This window comes from Macrotis lagotis, chromosome 4, assembly GCF_037893015.1.
Source record: "Macrotis lagotis isolate mMagLag1 chromosome 4, bilby.v1.9.chrom.fasta, whole genome shotgun sequence".
Classification (NCBI taxonomy): Eukaryota; Metazoa; Chordata; class Mammalia; order Peramelemorphia; family Peramelidae; genus Macrotis; species Macrotis lagotis.
Window position 1 is genome coordinate 74,451,909 of NC_133661.1, and position 20,945 is coordinate 74,472,853.

The 20,945-nt window shown below is 38.8% G+C and overlaps 2 protein-coding genes across 6 annotated transcripts in view; one reads left to right on the plus strand and one right to left on the minus strand.

The window, feature by feature from the left end:
• Positions 1-10,925, minus strand: part of SHLD2 (shieldin complex subunit 2) — an 82,758-nt gene extending 71,833 nt beyond the window's left edge. For 3 of the 5 annotated variants that reach the window (XM_074233152.1, XM_074233155.1, XM_074233157.1), the window contains exons 1-2: positions 10,051-10,135; positions 7,287-7,356 (exon numbers count right to left, since the gene is read on the minus strand). The gene's annotated coding sequence lies outside the window, so the exon portion shown is untranslated. Of the gene's footprint in view, positions 1-7,286; positions 7,357-9,156; positions 9,770-10,050; positions 10,136-10,526 lie in introns of those variants that run through there. The other 2 variants (XM_074233154.1, XM_074233153.1) reach the window with 2 other exon arrangements.
• Positions 10,500-20,945, plus strand: part of GLUD1 (glutamate dehydrogenase 1) — a 41,996-nt gene continuing 31,550 nt past the window's right edge. The window contains exon 1 of the mRNA XM_074233159.1: positions 10,500-10,929. Within this exon, the coding sequence (XP_074089260.1) occupies positions 10,515-10,929 (415 nt within the window). The 5' untranslated portion in view covers positions 10,500-10,514. The remainder of the gene's footprint in view (positions 10,930-20,945) is intronic.

Consider the following 20,945-nt stretch of genomic DNA (forward strand, 5'->3'; position numbering starts at 1 on the left):
GAATACATAAATTAGGGTGTGTGTGTGTGTGTGTGTGTGTGTGTGTGTGTGTGTGTGTGTGTATAAATCAATTTAGAAAGAACTGATATAAGCCAAGAGGGAAATAAAGAGAGCCTTCCTGTAGGAGACAGTAACTAAGAAGAACCTTGAAGAAAGTCAAAGATTCTATAAGCCAGAAATGAGGAGGAAGTGCATCCCAGGAACAAAAGAAAAGCACAGAAGTGAGAAATGGAAGATTACATAAAGGAAGCAGATAGAACACAAATTTGGCTAAAACAAAATGTGTGTGATGGGTAGTGTTTTGCAATAAGCCTGGAAAACCTTTCAGATTTAGATTTAAACCATGAAGATCTTTAAAAGCCCAAGAGGAAAATAGGGGCTTCTTGTGAAGCAAGTGACATACTTTAGGAATATCAGTTTGGTAGCTATGTGAAGTATAGAATGGAGTCAACTGAAAATCAATTAAGATGCTACTGCAATAGACCAGTGAAGAGGTATTGGGACCTAGCATCAGGATGCTGGCTATGTAAGTGAAGGAGAAAGATGTTAAATATATGGTCTAGAAAAAATTTATAAAACTTAACAACCAATTGCACAAGATGGGTAAGAGAAATGGAGGAGTGAAGAATGACTACAAAGTTAGGAACCAGGATGACTAGAAAAATAGTGGTATTCTCAACAGACACATGAAAATTAAAAATAAGGGATAGTCTAAGAAAAAGCTAATAGAATTGGTTCCCCACAAGAACAAAGGATAAACAACAACAACAACAAAAATGGGAACTAGTTGGAGATATCTAAATGGAAATTGACAGTACTGGCTTGGAATTTGATAGAGAGATGGATAGAGAGATTGTGTGGACAAACTACAGAACCTCCCCATCATCATATAACAATTTGGATAGATATGGCAAATAGACAATGAATTGAGTTCAGAACTGAATAGGAGAAGGAAAGTGAGCTAAACTGCCTTTGGAACAATATGAAATTATTTTTAATAAAACAAATTTAAAATATCAATATTCTACTGATGATAATATTTTAAAAATCATAAAGTCACAGAAACATGGTCTCCAAGGAAATAAAATTTAAAACTATCTAAAGTGCAATGGAGAGGTGCATGACAAGCAAAATAAGGCTTTATCACAAAGTAAATAAGGAGTTACAAAGAATCAGAATAAAGTACAACATCAAAGAAATGTGTGAGTGAAAAAGAACTGCTGATATGAAAAGTAGGAGAGAAAATCCTGGATAGTCTATTTGTACCACTGCTATCCTCACAAAGTCACAATATAGGAAAGCCCTAGAATGATGGGGACTTCCTATAGCAAACTTATTGAATTCCATAAACAAGACTGACACAGAATGGGTAGGCATAGATAGGATAGGCTCCGAGTCACCAGAGAGAATATACAAAAGGACAAGATCACAGATTCCTTTGAAAATATGAGTAAAAATGGTAGTACACTAAGTCACATTACTGAAGAGACCATCTAAGTACTGTGCAGTCCTTTTAGCTAATGTAGATAATTAAAAACCTTGATCAACCTCCTCCATTTCTTTCTATGTACCAGGCAGATTTTCCTAAAACAAACCTTTAGTCAACTCACTCTCTCAAAAATGTTTTTATATGGACAAAGTTTAAGTTCCCTGGCCTGTTTTATTTCATACTCTTTCAACTTCATCCATCAAAATTAAAATTTTCTTATGCTGGCTTTTATTTTTTGTTTACCTCTTGTTTAAACTATTTCCATATCCCAAGAATAATGAAGAAAAAACTGGATAACCTTTGGAAAGACTAAGAATCAGGTTCTCTTTACTCTTCAGTGAAAGTAGCTGTTATTTGCATTTGGTTTATTATTTCCAGCACTGCAATAAGTAAAACCATACCTGCTGTGATTTATTTGCTTTGAAAAATACCAGGAAGAAGGCAAAATAAATTACACTTGGGGAAAAAGGGGGAGAAGGTAAATACATCTTTGAGGTTAATAAGAACAACAACAGAACCATTAAGAGATTTGTTTCTAAAAGAACATAAAGAAACAAGAGTGAAAGAAAAATCAAACAAAAGTGATTGAGAAGGAATAGGTCTGATACAGCCTGACACTTGAGTCCAGCACTTTTACTTTGACACCATCCTAGCTGCATCAATAAAATAAGCACAAAAGAGGAGAAATTAAAAAAAAAAACTGGAGTAAAATTTTTAAGTAGCAAATAGAAAACCCCATAGAAATAATATAACTAAAAGCTATTTCTTTGAAAAGACTAACATTGATAAACCTTTTGTCAAAAGAGCTTAGTGAACAAAACAGAAAATGAACAAAGAAAATTCACATTAACAGAACAAATTAAAAGTACTGTCAAGAACCTACCATGTATATGCTACCAAAACTGAGAACACAAAATAGAGGAATTATTTCAAAACTATGAAATATCCAAACTAGAAACAAAAACGGAGATCTGAAATCATTCAATTTTAGAAAAAGAAACAGAATTAGCTTCAAAGGAAAATAACTCCCATGCCTCTTAGATTTACAGAAGAATTCTATAAAACTTTTAAAGAACTAGGGTCACTATCACACAAATTATTTTCAAAAATTAAGAAAGTACTCTACTAGACTCTTTTTTTTAGGGGTTTTTTTTTGGAAGGCAAATGGGGTTAAGTGGCTTGCCCAAGGCCACACAGCTAGGTAATTATTAAGTGCCTGAGGGCGGATTTGAACCCAGGTACTCCTGACTCCAGGGCCCATGTTCTATCCACTGAAACACCTAGCCACCCCTCTACTAGACTCTTTTATAAGACAAATACAACCCTAATACTTAAACGGGGAAGGATAAAAAGAGAACTACGAATTAATATTATTAATGAATACTGATCGAAAAATTTTGAACAAAATCCAGTCAAAGTCTCCATGTCATAAATCATTCCTTGTGACCAAGCTTGATTTAAACTGAGGTGTTAGGCTGGTTCATCATTAGGAAAGTAATCAACATAATGAATTATATTAAAAGCAATAATATCAAAAACCATATGATCATTTCAACAGATTTAGAAAAAGTCTGACAAAAAGTATAGCCTTCTTTTATACTCAATATTCCACAAAGAACAGGTATAGAGACACCCTTTTTAATACCATAAAAAGCATTTACTTAAAGTCAAAAATAAGCATCACATGCAAAAAGGACACCCCAAAAAAGTTTTCCCAATAAATATAGGAGTAAATCAAGTTTTTAAGGTGGAAGGTGAATTAGAATAGCTCTGTTTGAAGGTGGTCAAAATGATATGATCAAATAGTTCTCAAAAGAATAGCAAATTATTAATAACCATATGAAAAAAGTGCTCCAAATCACTAGGAATAGGAGAAACACGAATCAAAAGAACCCTGAAGATCTTATTTTATACCTTGCAAAAAAGGCAAAGTTGATAAAAGGTGGGAATGGTTAATACTGGTGGTATTGTGGGACATATTATTGGTAGTTATGAATAAGTATAACTATTTTGGAAAACAATCTGCAGTGACTAAAAGAGCCATACCCTTTGACCCAGAGCTCCTTTTCAAGATTAATACCTCAAGAAGGCCATTAATAAGAAGTACCCATATACACCAAAATACCTAAAGTATTACTCTTCACACATGAATTGAATTTAAGTGAGGAAGAGTCATCATTCCATGGCATTGGTTCTCTGAATGAAGAATAAACAACAAGAGTATTACTTCTTAATAATAACAAAGAATTGGAAACAAAGTGGATGCCCATCAAATGGGGAATGACTTAACAAACTATGGTGCATACATGTAAAACAAGATTACTGTGCCATTAAGAAATGATAAATTTGAAAAATACAGAGAAGGATTTAAATTAACTGATGAAGTAATGAATCAAAACAACAATACACAATTTATAATAATCAAGTAAACAGGAAGATTAACCACAAAACAATCAAAGTGAATGTTGCAAGAAACTACTAGATTGTGAGCTAACCTGGCTCCAAGAAAGAGAAAATGAGAAAATATCCCAGTCATTGTCATTTTATGGAAGGAGAAAAATGTGTCAAGAGTGTGGATTTTCTCCTTCTACAAAATCCACACACGGCACATTTTCAGACTTTTTTGATGTTAATCAGTTTTCCTCATTTCTTTTCTCTACTTTTCCCTTTAAAAATATTATCTTAATTATATTTATCTCCAGAGAAAGAACTAGTAGAGCCTGAATGCAGATCAAAGATACTTTTTCTTTATTTTTCTTGAGTTTTCTTTCATAGAATGACTTACAAGGAAATGTGTTTAGCATGACTACACATGTATAATCTATGTCAAATTGCTTGTCTTCTCAATAAAGGGGAGGAAGAGGAGAGGGAAATTCGAAAAATTTTGTTAAAACTGTTATTACACATAATTAGGAAAAATATTAAATAAGATTTTTTTTAAATTACCTGCTATACAGGATGACTTTCTGGGAGTGAAAAGGCAAAAAGTACTACTGAGGGAAATGGTGATATTTAAAAAACCTGAAGATAGCAATCAAATACTAAACTTGAAAGCACTACATAACTATTATAAAGTCAGTGCAAATGGCTGAATTATAGGATAAATTAGTAATGATTTTATTTAAGGAAAGGAAATTTCACATGTATACTTTTTTTTTTAGGTTTTTGCAAGGCAAATGGGGTTAAGTGGCTTGCCCAAGGCCACACAGCTAGGTAATTATTAAGTGTCTGAGATTTGAACCCAGGTCCTCCTGACTCCAGGGGCGGCACTTTATCCACTGCGCCACCTAGCAGCCCCCAAACATGTATACTTTTAGGGTAAAACACTAACAGTAAATGGAAGACAGTGAAAAGTAATTATCTGTGTTTGCAAATTAATTTACTGTGAGACTTTAGGAAAGACTTAAAATCTCTGAGCCTCAATTTCCTCATTTATAAAAAAGGAATAAAATATCTATAACACCAATATAGTATTAGTAGAATGAAGGAAAGTGCTTTAAATTTTTTCTTTTTTTTAAAATTTGCCTCAATATTTCAATAACATATCGTGTGTTGTTTGAACTTAGACTAAACTTTGAGTTTTCTGTGAGACACTCTCAATAATTTAAAGTTTTATAATGAGAATTTATAAATAATTCTGGGCAGATGGCCACTGCAGTGACAGACTATGAGAAGAAACTAAGTTGGAGATGGTGGGTGTAGCCTTATCCACCTCAGAGGCCATTTTGTCTTTTGTTCTTTAAAACTCGGTTTTCATAAGTTTCATCAGTCACAGCCTCCCAATTGTTCTCCCAATTTCTAATCTTTCTCTCCTGTCCACGAAGGCCAAACTGTCATTCCCACATCACAGAGCTGACCTTCTGTCATTCCTTTGCTCAAGAAGCTCTAGGAGTTGGCTCTATTGGCAATGAAATGCCCTTCACAAGCTGGTTCCAGCCCACATTGCTGCATTTTGCTGTTCCATTACAATCCACAGCACTGGATGCTACCATCCCATCATAACAACTATCCACATTCATTCTTCAGATTATTTTATCTCCCAAACCCCGTACTCACTTTGTTGGAAAGATTTTCAACCCAAGACTGCCCCCACTGACCCCTTCCTTAATGCTTGGTAATCTTATCAACTCCCATAGATTTGACTATCATCTCTAAGTAGATAATATTAATTCAGCCCTAACATTTCTTCCTGATCTCTGATCTTTTACTTCCAGTTGCCTATGAACCATCTCAAAATGGATGTCCTAGGGATATCATAAGCATAATATGTGTAAAATTGAATTCATCTTTATTTTCCAGTTGTTCCACCATCCTTCCTACCACCAGATCTATAATGTCATGTTCTACAGATTCTTCCTTTTTAACATCTCTCCTGTACGCCACCTTCTTTCCTCCCACAAGGACATTTCCCTGATTCAGGTCCTCATCCACCTCCTCATACCTGGACTATTTCAGCAAAGGGCTAGGTTGATCTCCCTGCCTCTAGTCTCCTCTATTCTATCTCTAACGATCAACCTCTAGTCTTCCTTGATTATGTCTCCTGGCATCTTGGCTTTCCTTATGTTCTAGCTAAAATCTCTAAGAAGATTTTCCCTTCCCAAATTATCCTTGTTGAAAGTGGATTTGGGGGAGTTTGTTATTATATAAATGTACTGAATGTCTCCTTCAGTATCTCCTTTTCCCCAAGACTACGGTTTCAAAAAAAAATAATAGTTCCGAAGAACTCCAGCACTTCACTTTATCTCAGCTGATAAGACCTAATTAGGAGCTTAACAAATGCTAACTAATGACCTTACAGACAAACAAGATAGTTTTCTTCAATCTTATTTGAAGAAGAAAAAGAAAAAGAAATGGGATGATCCTGAGACTTTTTTTTTATGTTACCTATTCCGAGATATAGCTAACAGTTTGATGCATTTAATAAAATACTGGTTGAATGAATGAGATTAAATAAAACAAATTCTTAAAATACTTTTCAATTTGGATTAATATGTGATTTGAAACATTCACAGTTAATCATTTTTTATATGTAAGCCAGCCCTATCAAGAAATATTAACTAGATAATAAAACTCAGTTTTCAATGAACTTTTTGCAGAAATGTACTCATTATCCTATTTCAAAACATTAAGTTTGGTTTGTTTTTTTTTTTTTGGTAAGGCAATGAATGGGGTTAAGTGACTTGCCCAAGGTCACACAGCTAGGTAGTTATTAAATGTGTGAGGCCGAGTTTGAACTTAGGTCCTCCTGACTCCAGGGCCTAGTTACCCCCAAACACTAATTTTTTTTTAAAATGAAACACTTTTTATTAAGCAGATCCACAAATGTATATACATGATGGTTTGTTGCTTCTTTTAGAATGAGAAGGCCACATAGAAACTATTTATTTATTTATTTGTGAGTTTTGTTTTGTTTTTTCCCCAAGGCAAATGGGGTTAAGTGGCCTGCCCAAGGCCACACAGCTAGGTAATTATTAAGTGTCTGAGACCGGATTTGAACCCAGGTACTCCTGACTCCAGGGCCAGTGCTTTATCCGCTGCGCCACCTAGCTGCACCCAAACATTAAATTTAAGTGAAAAGCTATTATAAATTTGTGACTTTGTACTACTTTACCTTTTGAATGCTATTTTTTCAATTACTTGCAAAAATAATTTTCAATATTCATCATTACATAAATTTTTGAGTTCCACATTTTTCTACCTTCCTCTCCATGACAGTGAATAACTACTTTACCTTTTGAAATAAGCTGTAAGTCTACATACACATACATAATATAATCAAGTGAAAGGAAATACTTACCTTAATTTTCTGATCCTAAACAGCTAGAACAGCTACCAAAGATATATCAGTTGACACGGCATACATATCACTAAAAATGAAAAGATTTATTTCTTTTAATTGAAGTATCTCTTTAACAAATGATGGTAACTCTTAACCAATATATAATTCCATTTACAAAAACAGGAAGTTGTCAATAACAGTAATATATTTCTAAATAAAGACTTCCCAGATTTCCCCAACTTATTTATAGTGCCTGTCTTTCCTCTTCAACTAACTACTATGAATTTAGTCTCATATTTATTCTGCATATAATTCTGTACTTGTTTCTCTCAGAATATAAGATTCCTGAGGAGATGAATGTTTAATTATTTATATTTATATGCATGGTACTTTAGAAGGTGGGAGTTACTCAATAAATGCTTGTTGATTATGAGATCACTGATTAACCTGGATTAGACAAAATGTCACATCAACATTTGAGAATACTGTGAGTTTCTAGTATACATTCTGATGGGTAAATTAAATATCTAAGAATTTATGGTAATTTCTAATCCAGCAAATGATTTAATATTTGTTAGATTAATAATGACACTGAATCATTATACTTCTCAGTGCCTAATTGTTATCTAGTTCTATTTAAAAACCTTTTAAAAAGCAAAAAAAAATAAAGTTAATGCTATGTTAAGGTATACAGGTTGCATAATCCCTTGAAAATATAGAAAGAGGGGGCAGCTAGGTGGCGTAGCGGATAAAGCACTGCCTCTGGAGTCAGGAGTACCTGGGTTCAAATCCGGTCTCAGACACTTAATAAGTACCTAGCTGTGTGGCCTTGGGCAGGCCACTTAACCCCATTTGCCTTCCAAAAACTTAAAAAAAAAAAGAGGAAAATATAGGAAGAGAGCAAACAAACCTGCAGGGAAAGCCATTCAGGAGTCATTTGATTTTTTTTTGGTCAAATATGTTGTTAATCATACAGCTGAAATTTTACAAATTATCATCTAACCAATACAGTGTTCCTAAACAAGAATTTCAGAAGGGTGGTACAGTGGATAGAGAGCACCAGCCCTGGATTCAAATCCAACCCAGACTACATCTTCTTTATTTTATTTTTAGGTTTTTGCAAGGCAAATGGGGTTAAGTGGCCTGCCCAAGGCCACACAGCTAGGTAATTATTAAGTCTCTGAGACCGCATTTGAACCCAGGTACTCCTGACTCCAGGGCCGGTGCTTTATCCACTGCGCCACCTAGCTGCCCATACCCAGACACTTGATACTTTGTAGCTGTGTGACCTTGGACAATTCACTTGACCCCATTGCCCTATGAAAACAAAACAAAACAAAAAAGAATTTAATGGGATTTTTGTTTTTAGGATTATTGAATAATAGCTGGAAAGGACCTCAAAGATCCTTTCGGAGATGAAAAAATTGAAATGTTGAGAAGTTGGATGAGTTGGCCAAGATAACAAAATAATTTTCTATTTTTAAAATGCAAGGGATATATTTCAAAGTCACTGTATGGAAAAGATAGCTGTAAATAAACAGTATTATCTGTGACTTTTCTGTAGATAATTCATTGACATTGTCTAGAAAAACAACAGCAAAGGTAAGGGGCTTATGTATCTTAAGGTAAGTCCCTTATTATCATCTTAGACATTGGATTAATTTTAATGAACTGTTATCTATCTCATTCAAAAAAATCCTCGTAGCTTCCCTTAGGTTCCAGCCAGTATAAATTTCTCATTATAGCAATCAACAGCATCTGAAATATGCCTTATGATCTAATTTCTCCAACTGATATTCAACACTGGAAAAATGATCTCCTTCCTATCATGACAATGACTGACAATAATAATCAAAGACATTTCTAAAAGACTTGTGAAAGAAAATACCATCCATATCCAGAGGAGGAACTGTGGAGTTTAAATGCAGACCCAGATCTCCTTCTCTTCCCTTTTTAAAAGCTGTCTCATGTTTGTTTTTCTCCTATTTAGATTTGATTCCTCTTTCACAACATGATTAATGCGGATCTCTTTATTTGTGTGTGTGTGTAGCTTATATTAGATTGCTTTCTGTCAGGGGGAGGAGGGAGGAGGAAGGAAGAAAAATGTAAAAGTCAAAATGCTAGGGGCGGCTAGGTGGTGCAGTGGACAGAGCACCGGCCCTGGAGTCAGGAGGACCGGGTTCAAATCCGGTCTATAATGACCTAGCTGTGTGGCCTTGGGCAAGCCACTTAACCCCCTTGTCTTGCAAGAATCTAAAAAACAAAACAAAAAACTCAAAATCCTGCCAAAAGAGTTAAGCTGAAAAATATCATAGCGTGTAGTTGGAAAAATAAAAGAGAAAAAGAAAGCAAGCCAAAAAAATGACTGATTCAACGTCCCCCCATCTGAAGTCTAATCGTTCTTTTCCTCCGTAATTCTGCGTTTTGATTACAACCCACAAACACAATTCCCTAGGAACTCCTGCGTAGGGACCCCCCGTCTCTCGCGGGCTGGCGTGCCATCCTCCTGGAGCCTGGCACAGCCCCTCCGACGGGCATTCCCCGGCGGCGCCTGGTCCAGGCTCGGCCCCGCCCCGCCGCCCCCCAGGGCCGAGCCTGTGGATGTGGGGGGCCTGGCCCCTCGGGGGCGCCGCGGGGCCCTCAGGGAGGCGCTTCGCCCGTCCGTGGGGGCACACCCCCTCCCCGCGGCGCGGCTCCGGACTCTGGGGCCCGGGGGTCCGGGGGGGCCCGGGGGTCCGGGGGGGCCCGGGGGTCCGGGGGGGCCCCGGGGGGGCGCGCTTACTGTGGGCCGGGCCTGGGGCACCGGGGCGGGCAGGAGGCGCCGACGCGGCCGGGGCCGGCTTCCGGCGTCAGAGCCGCCGCGGCACGTGGCCTCTCCCGGGCGGGGGGCGGGGTCTCCCCGGGCCGCGGGGGCCGGAAGGAGGAGGCGGGCCCGGCGCGGGGGGAGGGGAGGCCGCGGGCCCGGAGACGCGCCCCCTTCCTCCCCCGGACGCGGGCGCGCGCGGGGCGTCCCCGAGGCGGCGGCGGCGGCGGGGTTGGGCCGGGCCCGCGCGCGCCCCCGCCCTCCTTCCTCGTCCCGCCCCGCCCCCCGGCGCTCCTGCCATTAAAAGGCGTCGCTCTGGCCGCCGGCCCGGAAAGCCCGGCCTTCGCTCCCGTTAGGCTGCGAGCTCCGGGAGGGCAAGAGGAAGGCAGCGAGGCCCCTCGGCCGCCCGCCGCGCCGCGCCCCGCCGCCGCCCCGCCGCCGGCATGTTCCGCTACCTCGGGGAAGCGCTGCAGCTGGCCCGGGCCGGGGGCTCGGCCGCCGCCGCCCCCGAGCCGGCCGCCGCCGCCCTGCTCCTGCGGGCCCGGGGCCAGCCCGCCCCCCGACGCCACTACAGCGAGGCGGCCGCGGCCGGGGACGACGATCCCAACTTCTTCAACATGGTGGAGGGCTTCTTCGACCGCGGCTCGCGCATCGTGGAGGACAAGCTGGTGGAGGACCTGCGGACCCGGGAGACGGAGGAGCAGAAGCGCAACCGCGTCCGCGGCATCCTGCGCATCATCAAGCCCTGCAACCACGTGCTGAGCGTCACCTTCCCCATCAAGAGGGACGACGGCTCCTGGGAGGTGGTGGAGGGCTACCGGGCGCAGCACAGCCAGCACCGCACCCCCTGCAAGGGCGGTGAGTGACGGGCCCGGCCCGGGGGCCGGCCCGGGGGCCCGGCCCAGGAGGCGCAGGAGGCGCAGGAGGCTACATTGTTGCTCCAGCGCGTTGCTTAACCCAGCCGCGGGCCAGTCCTCGGGCCTTGTTCTCCCTTGTGGAGAGGGAAGGGGGAGCCCGACTCAGGGCTGCGTATTCACTGCACTTGGGGGCCACCTTTTCACCAAAAAAAAAAGACTTTTCCTTCTCTTATCTCAGTGAGAGTTAGTCAATATGTCAGACTAGTTTGAGCTTTTCATGGGCGCTGCCCGTTATTTGGAGGGGAGAAAAAGCCAGGGAGGAGCAGGAATCCGGTCTGTGGTGCACTTGGGTGGCTCCTTATAGAGGAAAACTTTTTCCGTCTCTTATCTAAGGGAGCTTCCTCCGGTATTTCTTGGATAGGAGAGGAGGAGGAGTCGGGACTAGATGTTGATTGCATCTGCACTTGGGGCCACCTTTTTTTTTTGGCTTAAAGATTTTATTTATTTTGAGTTTTACAGTGTTCCCCTAATCTTACTTCCCCCCCCCCCCAGAAAGCAATTTGTCAGTCTTTACATTGTTTCCATAGTATACATTGATCCAAATTGAGTGTGATGAGAGAGAAATCATATCCTTAAGGAAGAAACATAAAGTATAAGAGATAGCAAGATCAGACAATGAGATAGCAGGTTTTTTTCCTAAACTAAAAGTAATAGTCCTTGGTCTTTGTTCAAACTCCACAGTTGTTTCTCTGGGTACAGATAGTATTCTCTATTGCAGACAGCCCCAGATTGTCTCTGATTGTTGCTCAGATGGAATGAGTGAGTCCATCAAGGTTGATCATCGCCTGGGGAGCACCTTTTTAAAAAACCTTTTTCCTTCTCTTTTAGAGTATTCACCAGTAGGTTTCCTTTCCGACTTGAGTCTTTCCGGAGCTGCTCCCCATTGCATGGAGAGGGTGAGGAGGGGGAAGGGAAGTCGTGTCTTTATGCTGATTGCATCTGGGGGGCATCTTTAAAATACTTGTTCTCAAGTCTCTTCTGAGCCTTGGCCAGCCCTTCAGACCTAGCTGAGGATTCCATGGACTGCTGTCCACTTTATGGAGAGAGAGGATAAGGAGGGGCAGGAGCCGTGCCTGTGTTTGCTACGCTTGCACTTGGGGGTACTTTTCTAAAAAAGACTTTTCCGCCTCTTTAAGGGAGAATTAGTCAGTAAGAGGGATTCGGACCTGCGTGAAGGTTTCTTGAGTTGCTCTCCAGGTCCCTTTACTCAGTCCGTTTCCCGGAGCAATTGAAGTCCGTTGTTTTCTTCTTACCCGTAAGCCGACCCCCTCCCTGAAAATCAGTGGCCAGGAGGCTGAGTCCGTGCACCGAGGTCCTCGGGAAAAGAGGGGGGACCTTCGGATTGGGACCAGCTTTGTTGACTAAGGGGTTGCCTTTAATTTGCCAAGTCTGTGGGCAGGAGATGCACACTTGGGTTTAACTGGTCCTTGGATAAACAAGCGCTTTGAGGGCCAGGCTCCAGGCGCTTTCTGCCCGGCCTGCCAGCCAATGGAATGAAAGAGCTCCAGGGGGTGTGGTGAGGGCGTGGCCAGCTCCTGAGGTGAGGCTGGGGAGGCGGGCGGCCACTTGGGCTCTGTGACACCACGTTGTCCCCTACTGAGAGGCGCTTGTGTGTCTTTGAGCACCTCCACGATTCCCCACCTTGCTTGCATCCTTTCCTTTGCGTTTAACTTTATTCCTTTGTGCAGTGGGCCCTGAGCAAAGAAAGAAGAGCCCCTTCCTAGTAAATAGGACTCTTAAGACCCAAAGAGAAGTGTCTGTGCCAATAAAAGGGGGAAAGAGTTTCAGGGACTCAAGTGTGATTTAGGCCACATTGGGCTCATTCTTTTCAGTTAACCACATTTAAAATATGATTTCCCAAACAAAGACTTTAGAAAAAAGATCTTTCTCTTACAAGTTGGCGGCTTCCATTGTTCAGGAATAGCAGTTGGTTGGAACTGCATTTTAATGACTGATAGAATTTTACTTTATGAATCTGTTTTGACTTCACCCATATGTGTGGTCTTGGTGAGTAACTGCCACCTTGGGTCTTAGTTTGCTCAGTTTGTAAAGTAGCAATGGCCATTTAAATTAGACACATAAAACTGCTCTCTTATCTAACTACTCCTTCATTTTACATTTGTGAAAACTGAAACCCTGAAAGGTTGTGATTTTTCTAAGAGGCAGGACATGAACTCAGATTCTCTGACTTCAGAGCCAGTACCCTTTTGGAGACTGATGAGTCCTCGGGTATGAGCTATTACATTTTTTTTTAATTAAGTGACTTCACATGAACAAAGGGGATGGATAGGTGGGTCATACTTAAGACATCTACAGATGATGAGCTAAAAGAGTTGGCCGCCAAGATCTTTAATGTGATAGTAGTCTGTTTACTCCATTGCCAATTTTTTAGTTTTTAAAATGCATAAGATCAAATTTCATTTCATCTTTAAAGAAAGGGGAACCATGTACAATATGAACTTATGCAAAGTCATCCTATCTTCCTCTTGTTGCTGCAACAAAATCCCTTGATGCCAAGGTATTGAATTTGACAGCAAGAAAAAAAAATGAGTGACTTGTTAAGAAGGAATCTAGAGAAGGGGTGAAGACAGTGCTAGGATTAAGGTATAGGTCCTTAGGGGTCAACTTAGTGTTTTCAAGTAATTTCTGTAAGATTGACAATGGGATAGGAGTATAGCCATGTTTCAAGTAGTTTCTGTAAAATAGCTTTGAAAAATAGTGTAATAATATGGCCATAAGGGGAGGCTTCAAGTAGTATTGATAACTTTATGGGATGAGAGTCACTGTTAGTGTAGGGTTAACTCAGAAACAGATGATGTTTGTCTTCATTCTGAAATAAAACCATGACATCAGGAAGTTGTGTGAATTAGATTTGAGTGAACTGTGCTTAGTCACCAGCCTCACTTTCTCTTTTCTGCCAGATATGAATCAGAACAACTGGAGATGGTCCTGAATGTGAGGCTTAGGGTTAGTTAGGGTTAAGTGACTTGCCCAAGCTCACCCAGCTAATGTCTAAAGCTAGTGTCTAAGGTTGGACTGGAACTCGCATCCTCCTGACTCCAAGGCCACTGCTCTATCCACTGTGCCATATGCTGCCCATATAGAAACTGATGAGGTAATCAGGGATATATATAGATGAGTGGTATAGCTCAAAGAGCAAAGATGAAGGGCAATAGCTCAATGACTTTACCTCTTCAGGCTAAGGCCAGAATTTATTGATTTCTTGATAAGGGCTTGTCTTATGCCTGGGGGCAGGGATTTGCTGAGTCCTTGCTAGGGTATAAGGTGCTTCACTGTGGTTTTCACTATTGCTAATATTTCTGGAACTGTATTAAATTAATAGTGAGGAGAATGAGTATAATTTCTGAAATGTTATATTTATTGGAAAGGATTCTAGACTAGTTCTAGTCTAGTTCTGTGCAATATGATGCTTTTGGTTTCAGATAGATGCATTAAATGGTCTTTGCTGGGGCAGCTAGGTGGCACAGTGGATAAAGCACCGGCCCTGGAGTCAGGAGTACCTGAGTTCAAATCCGCCCTCAGGCACTTAATAATTACCTAGCTGTGTGGCCTTGGGCAAGCCACTTAACCCCGTTTGCCTTGCAAAAACCTAAAAAATAAATTAATAAATAAAAGCTCTCTGCTGAAACATTGTAGAGTTTTAATAATTTGTAATGATTTGTCAAAAAACCTTTTCTGAGACAGTCGTGTGGTTTGGCATATTTCATTGTGATTCTGAGGATCCCAATCTGAATAATCTGTGCATCCTTGTTATGAACGACACTTCATCATAATGAATGACTTCTTGGATAATTGCTGTAGTCTGATAAGATTTAGTTAAAGATTTTTGAATCAATATTCATTAATCATATTCTATAATTTTCTATTTTTTATCTTTGGTTTAGTTATTATGGCTATATTTGGCTCAAAAACATTCTGATGGGATGCTTTTTTGATCAGTTTTTCAGAATAATTTGCGATGTATGAATACCAACTATTCCTTAAAAGTTTGCTAGAATTCTCCTCTGAATTCATTGATAGTTTTTTTTAATTGATCTATTTCCTTATTGAAATCAGGTTGTTAAAGTTCTCTTCTGATCTTCTGGAAGTTAGGGTATTTCTCAATAGTATTTCTCTATTTCATGTTTTCAGCTTTGTTAGTATATAATTATGCATAATATGTTCTTATTATGCCTTTTATTTCCTCTGCTTCTGCTGTGACTTCATCTTTGTTTTATTGATTTTATTATTTGCTCTGTTCTTTTTAACCAGATTTTTATTTCTATGGGGTGATTTTGCTTTTCATTTATCTTATTTCCTATTTTGTAATTAGTTCAGATTTGTTTAATTATTGATTTCTTAATTTAAACCATTTTGATTTGTGGAATAACCTCTTCTGTGTAGTATGTGAACCTCAGTCATTCATTCTTCCCCTAGAGAACTAGATCTTTCAAATGAGTTATTAATTGTTGTGACTGGTTCATCTTGGGAAGCTATATATTCCAGTGATGAAAAACAACTGTTTTTTGGAGTTCCTTTTAGAATTCTTTCAGTACCAGTTGAAATATCCTATGATACAATTATACATAACTACTCACTTTATAGAATATCCTTAGCTCCCAATAACTTGACTGTTTATACAAATCAAGTTCACTTTGAAAGGAAGAAAGTAGTTACATTTATTAAGTCAACTTGAAAGTTTGCAAAGTCCTTTTCTCACAAAGAAGTCAGATGATTTCCCCAAGGTCATACAGTTAGCAATTGTTAGGTCCGGAATTTAAACCCAGTTTCTTCTGACTCCAAGTTTCATCATCATATTGTCTGTTGGAAGTATTTAGAAGAACATGGCTACAGATAATATTTTGATATTTTGAGAGCCTTAAACATTTCTTCCCTGAGTGAATACTTTGACAGGGATAGAACTCATTTGTATATAGGAGTTTGGGAATATTTGTCAAAAATCAATTAAAGTATGACTTTTTGATTTTGTAATATCTTTAATTGACTAAAATTTTTCCCACAGAACAAATTTTTTTTTTAGGTTTTTTCGTAAGGCAAACGGGGTTAAGTGGCTTGCCCAAGGCCACACAGCTAGGTAATTATTAAGTGTCTGAGACTGGATTTGAACCCATGTACTCCTGACTCCAAGGCCATTGCTTTATCCACTGTGCCACCTAGCCGCCTCTAGAACAAATTTTCCACTCATGTTTGAGTATATTTTAAAACAAAGATCAGTACTATAATTTTAACTCCATGGAAAATAATTTCTAGAATCTATTTGCAGTGTAAAAAGATACTAAGACATAATCAAAAGATATTGTTAAATATTTGTTAAGTCCTAACATTAGATAATTTCAGGAAACAGTACAGATTCCTTATATCTTTGATGCAGAAAGATAATATTTCATAGACACACATTATCTTGATTTGTTATTAGTAATTTTCTTTAGTTTTCCTAATTAATCATTAGGATCCCATGTTTAGAGCCAGGAAAGAACACTTAAAATCATTAGTCTAGTGCTATCAAACTGGGATAGAAATGGGGCCAGGAAACCAGATATGAGGTTTCTTACAGCCCACATGTTGACTTGGAAAACCATGTTTATTTTCTTTTTTTTTTTAAATTAATACACCAACACAGTAAAATCAAATAGGCTCCACAAATTAGTCTGGTTCTTGCCCCTGAAATATTGTGGATCACATGCAGCCCATTTCACACCTCTAATCTAACCCAACTCCATTCTGCAGTGGAAGAAATGAGGTAGCAAAGAGTTTGTGACTTCAAAGGCCACACAATTTACACAGTGCTGACTCCCAAAGTACTTTTTCCTACTACATCATATTATTTTATTATTCCTAGTAAAATACACTCTTAATTCTTTTTGAAATTTACCATAACATTTTATATTGTTTCATTTGTCTCTTTTTAAAAAATCCTAAATAATTTTCATTCTTATATTGACTAATAAATTGTGTGTTTGTATATGTGCGTGTGTGTATGTAGTTCAACCTTTATTTTTAAAATAGGCAAAGGATGATTAAGTGATTTGATTTGATTTACCCAGGTTGTCACAGAAGTAGCATTTGAACTCAGGTCCTCTGACTCCTTAAGCCAATGTTCTTTCCATTGTTTTAATTTTCCTTCATATTATTGGGGTTTGAGGTAAGCTGTTTTTCTAGTTCTTACTCCTTCATTCTCTATTATAGTTCCCCTTATGTTTCTATGAATCAGTAATACTCAGTTTCATGTAACAGAGCAATATTGCATCAAATTTAGTTTATTTAGCTATCCCTCAATTGATGGATGCCTATCATTTTTAATTCTTTACTATAACTAAAGATTCTTGAGTATATGGATCTTTTTCCTCTGTTCTTGACTTCTTTGGGGAGTAGATACGTTCCTGATACTTAACAATCTTTGGATCAAAGAATCTATTAACTTTGAGAGTATTGTTCCAAATTTCCCAGAATGGCTAAACTAAGTCATAATTTCATTCTTTCCTCTTAGAGAAAATGATGAATTTTTAATGAAGAGCTGTTTGTATGTGATTTATCTGATTAATGTCTAATATAAATTGTCTGAATGAAAACTATTCCAAAAAGACCTGTCTTAAGATAAAATAATGTATGGTTTTCTCAAATAAAATTTTTTCATTCAATGATTATCAAAATCACTAAACCAATTCTCAACATTCTCCCCTCCCCCCCCATATCCAAAAGTGAACAAAAAAGACTCAGAGATCTTATTTCCAGAAAAGGAGCTAAGGGTGCCAATGTTACTTTGTGCCTAGTGTTAGAAAAGGAAATGTAGGTTAATGGTTTAGTTTGATGATGTCTTTGTCTCTAGAATGATGGTGGTTTCTCTTGAAAAAGGATAAAAGTGACTATATTTCAGCCTACTTAATTTCTAGTGTTAAAACTGAAATGAGTGTTTTAAGAGCTAAGTTAAAGGACACCCCTGAAGACAAATGTGATTGATTTTTTTTGCATGCAAAAAAAGTTAAAAAGAATGTTGCTTTAAGCCTTTCTAGCTGCCTTGTCTTCTGTTAAAGTATTTAGCAAGAAAACAAACTAATAATTATATTCATGCAACAAATTTTCTATTTTGTTTTTGTTTTTGCAAGGCAGTGGGGTTAAGTGACTTGTCCAAGGTCACACGGCTAGGTAATTATTAAGTGTCTGAGGCCTAATTTAACTCAGATCCTCCTGACTCCAGGCAGTGCTCTGTCCACATTGTCACCTAGCTGCCCCAACAAATAAGTTTGCAACCTGCCCCTTTGGCTGTCTGGTGAAACCCACGGACACCTTAGAATGATGTTTTTAGCGACAGTAAATAAAACCTGTAGGTTTACAATGATTTTTGTTTTGTTTTTTAGGTTTTTTGCTAGGCAAATGGGGTTAAGTGGCTTGCCCAAGGCCACAGGCTGCTAGGTGGCGCAGTGGATAAAGCACTGGCCCTGGAGTCAGGAGTACCTGAGTTCAAATCTGGCCTCAGACACTTAATAATTACCTAGCCGTGTGGCCTTGGGCAAGCCACTTAACCCCATTTGCCTAGCAAAAAACCTAAAAAAAAAAAAAAGAAATAGTTATCAAAACATAATTTAAAAATTAAGTTCACCACCCTTGGGTTCAGAATATCTGCTATGACCAATGAAAGCATAGGTTCAGATTCCTCCCAAAATTACAGTAACAACATACAATACTTTTTTGGAGACTCATAAAAAGAACTAAAACAAGTTTTTATTTTTTAAAGAGTATAAGACTCTATTTAAGCCATAATTTATTTCAGTGAACATTCATTAAACACCTGTAAGGAGCAAAGCAATATGTTAGTAATCATTCCCCAGCTAAGAGTAACTTTTACATAACTTCCTTTTTTCTTGTCAACCCTCACCCACCTTAAAAAGTAGGAATATATTTTAGTTAGCTGTGAACTTGCTGTTCTTTCCCTGAGAATCACACTATTCTTTTGGAAGTCTTTAAGAGTTTCCAATTTTTCAGATTTACTTCCTTTGCTAGAAGTTGAGTAGATGTGACCTAAATAAAGATTTAGTAATGCCTGTCCAAGTTCATTAGGAGCATAGCTCTTTTTTTCCTTTTTCATTATGAGCAGAAAGAAGAGAGTAATTCAGTTTAAAATGTATTTTTGGGTCCAAGCAAGTTTTAATGAAGGGGAAGAATCAAGTGAATAATTGTTTTGACTTTGTAATAAATATTTTTCCTAATAAGTGATTATTAAAAATTAATGATAATTTGCCTTATTACTAAAACAAACTAGAGTCTACTTAAAATGTGCATTCCAGTTGAAGACATTTCCTATAGTTCTGTTTTTTTAAAAAATTTTATTATTAAAAAATTATTTAAAGCAGTGGGCAATTATTAAGTATCTGTGATTGGCTTTGAACTTAGGCCCTTCTGACTCCAGGGCTGGTGCTCTATCCACTCTGTTTTTTAACATATAGGTAATAAAGGAACGTTCTTTAATTTTGCATGAATTAAATGACTTTGCCATTCTTCCAGGTTTTGTAACTTGATTGATTATAAGTATGCATACTATAGAACAAAAGATAACGCCTCTGAATTCTAAGTATTCTTTGTAGTAGCCTCCTTCACTTGATCTCTTGGATGTGATCTACTCCCACCATAGCCAGGACAGCATCAGAGGATTAGCAGGTTCTTGCCAGTGGACACATGATCTTACCATAATGAACTTCAGTGATGGCCTTAGAGCTAATAAGTAGATGGCTGAAAAATGCTCATTGAACTGGGGATTCTGTGGGACAAGCAGAGTCAGGAAAGTCCTGAAAGCTAGGCAGAGAAATTTGTACTTTATATATAGGCAATGAAAAATTTTTCTAGCTCCTTGACTAGTTGAGAAGAATTGCAGGTTGGAGGGACTTGGGAGTTCCTCCCCGTCCCTGAACAAGAAATCCTCCAACAGACCGTCTTATAAGGGATCGCACAGGTCATGGAAGAACACAGCATCTCCCTCGGTAATCCTTTTCAATGGAGAATTTCTCATGTGAGGAAGTCTTTCTTTATAACAATCTGCTTTTCTGCAACTTCTACTTACTGTTGCTAGTTCTGGGGCCTGAGTTTTGGAGGTTATGTTTTTAGGATGGTTCATCTGACAGTACCCTGGTTCTCTGAGATTGTGGAGGCAGGGTAATAAGAGTAATATATTTTTGGTCAACATTTTAGGGATAAAAGGAATCTTTAAAACAAAATCATACTATAGGGACCGCTAGGTGGTGCAGTGGATAGAGCACTGGCCCCAGAGTCAGGAGAAACTGAGTTCAAATCCAGCCTCAGACATTTAATAATTACCTAGCTGTGTGACCTTGGACAAGCCACTTAACCCCATTGCCTTGTAAAAACCTTACCAAAAAAAAAAATCACACTGTAATTCCTCACTTTACAGATGAGGAAGCTGAACCCTAGAGTTAAATTCTTCAATAAAATTCAGCTAATGGAGCAGATAGATAGGTCCTTGAGCTCTTCCCTCTAGTGTAGCATAACACCTTGTCTCCCTTCTCTAGGACTGAACCCTGAGAACAATGGGGAAGGGAATAACAAAAGGAACAAAGTCAGAGGTTGGAAGTCTCGGGGGACTGGAGACAGAGAGGATTCCGGGAAGAACTCTTTTGAAAAAATACATGGTGTTGGAGGCCATGCAACACCTCAGGTGATCATTGGAATTGGAGGTTTTGTATGTGGGCTGAGTATCCTTGGCTGGAGAGAGTAGATTTTGGAATCATCTGTAATAAAGTAATTCTTTAAACTATAAGCATAGAAACTTAGCAGAACTCAGGAGAGGACAGGGAATGTACCTAGGATTTTAAGGGCCAAAAGAAGAAGTCAGAAGGAATGATGGGTGAGAAGATATTACCTCATCAGAAACTTCTTTTCTGCTATCTTAACCAATTCTGAATTATTTTTAACTTCAGTATTAAGGAA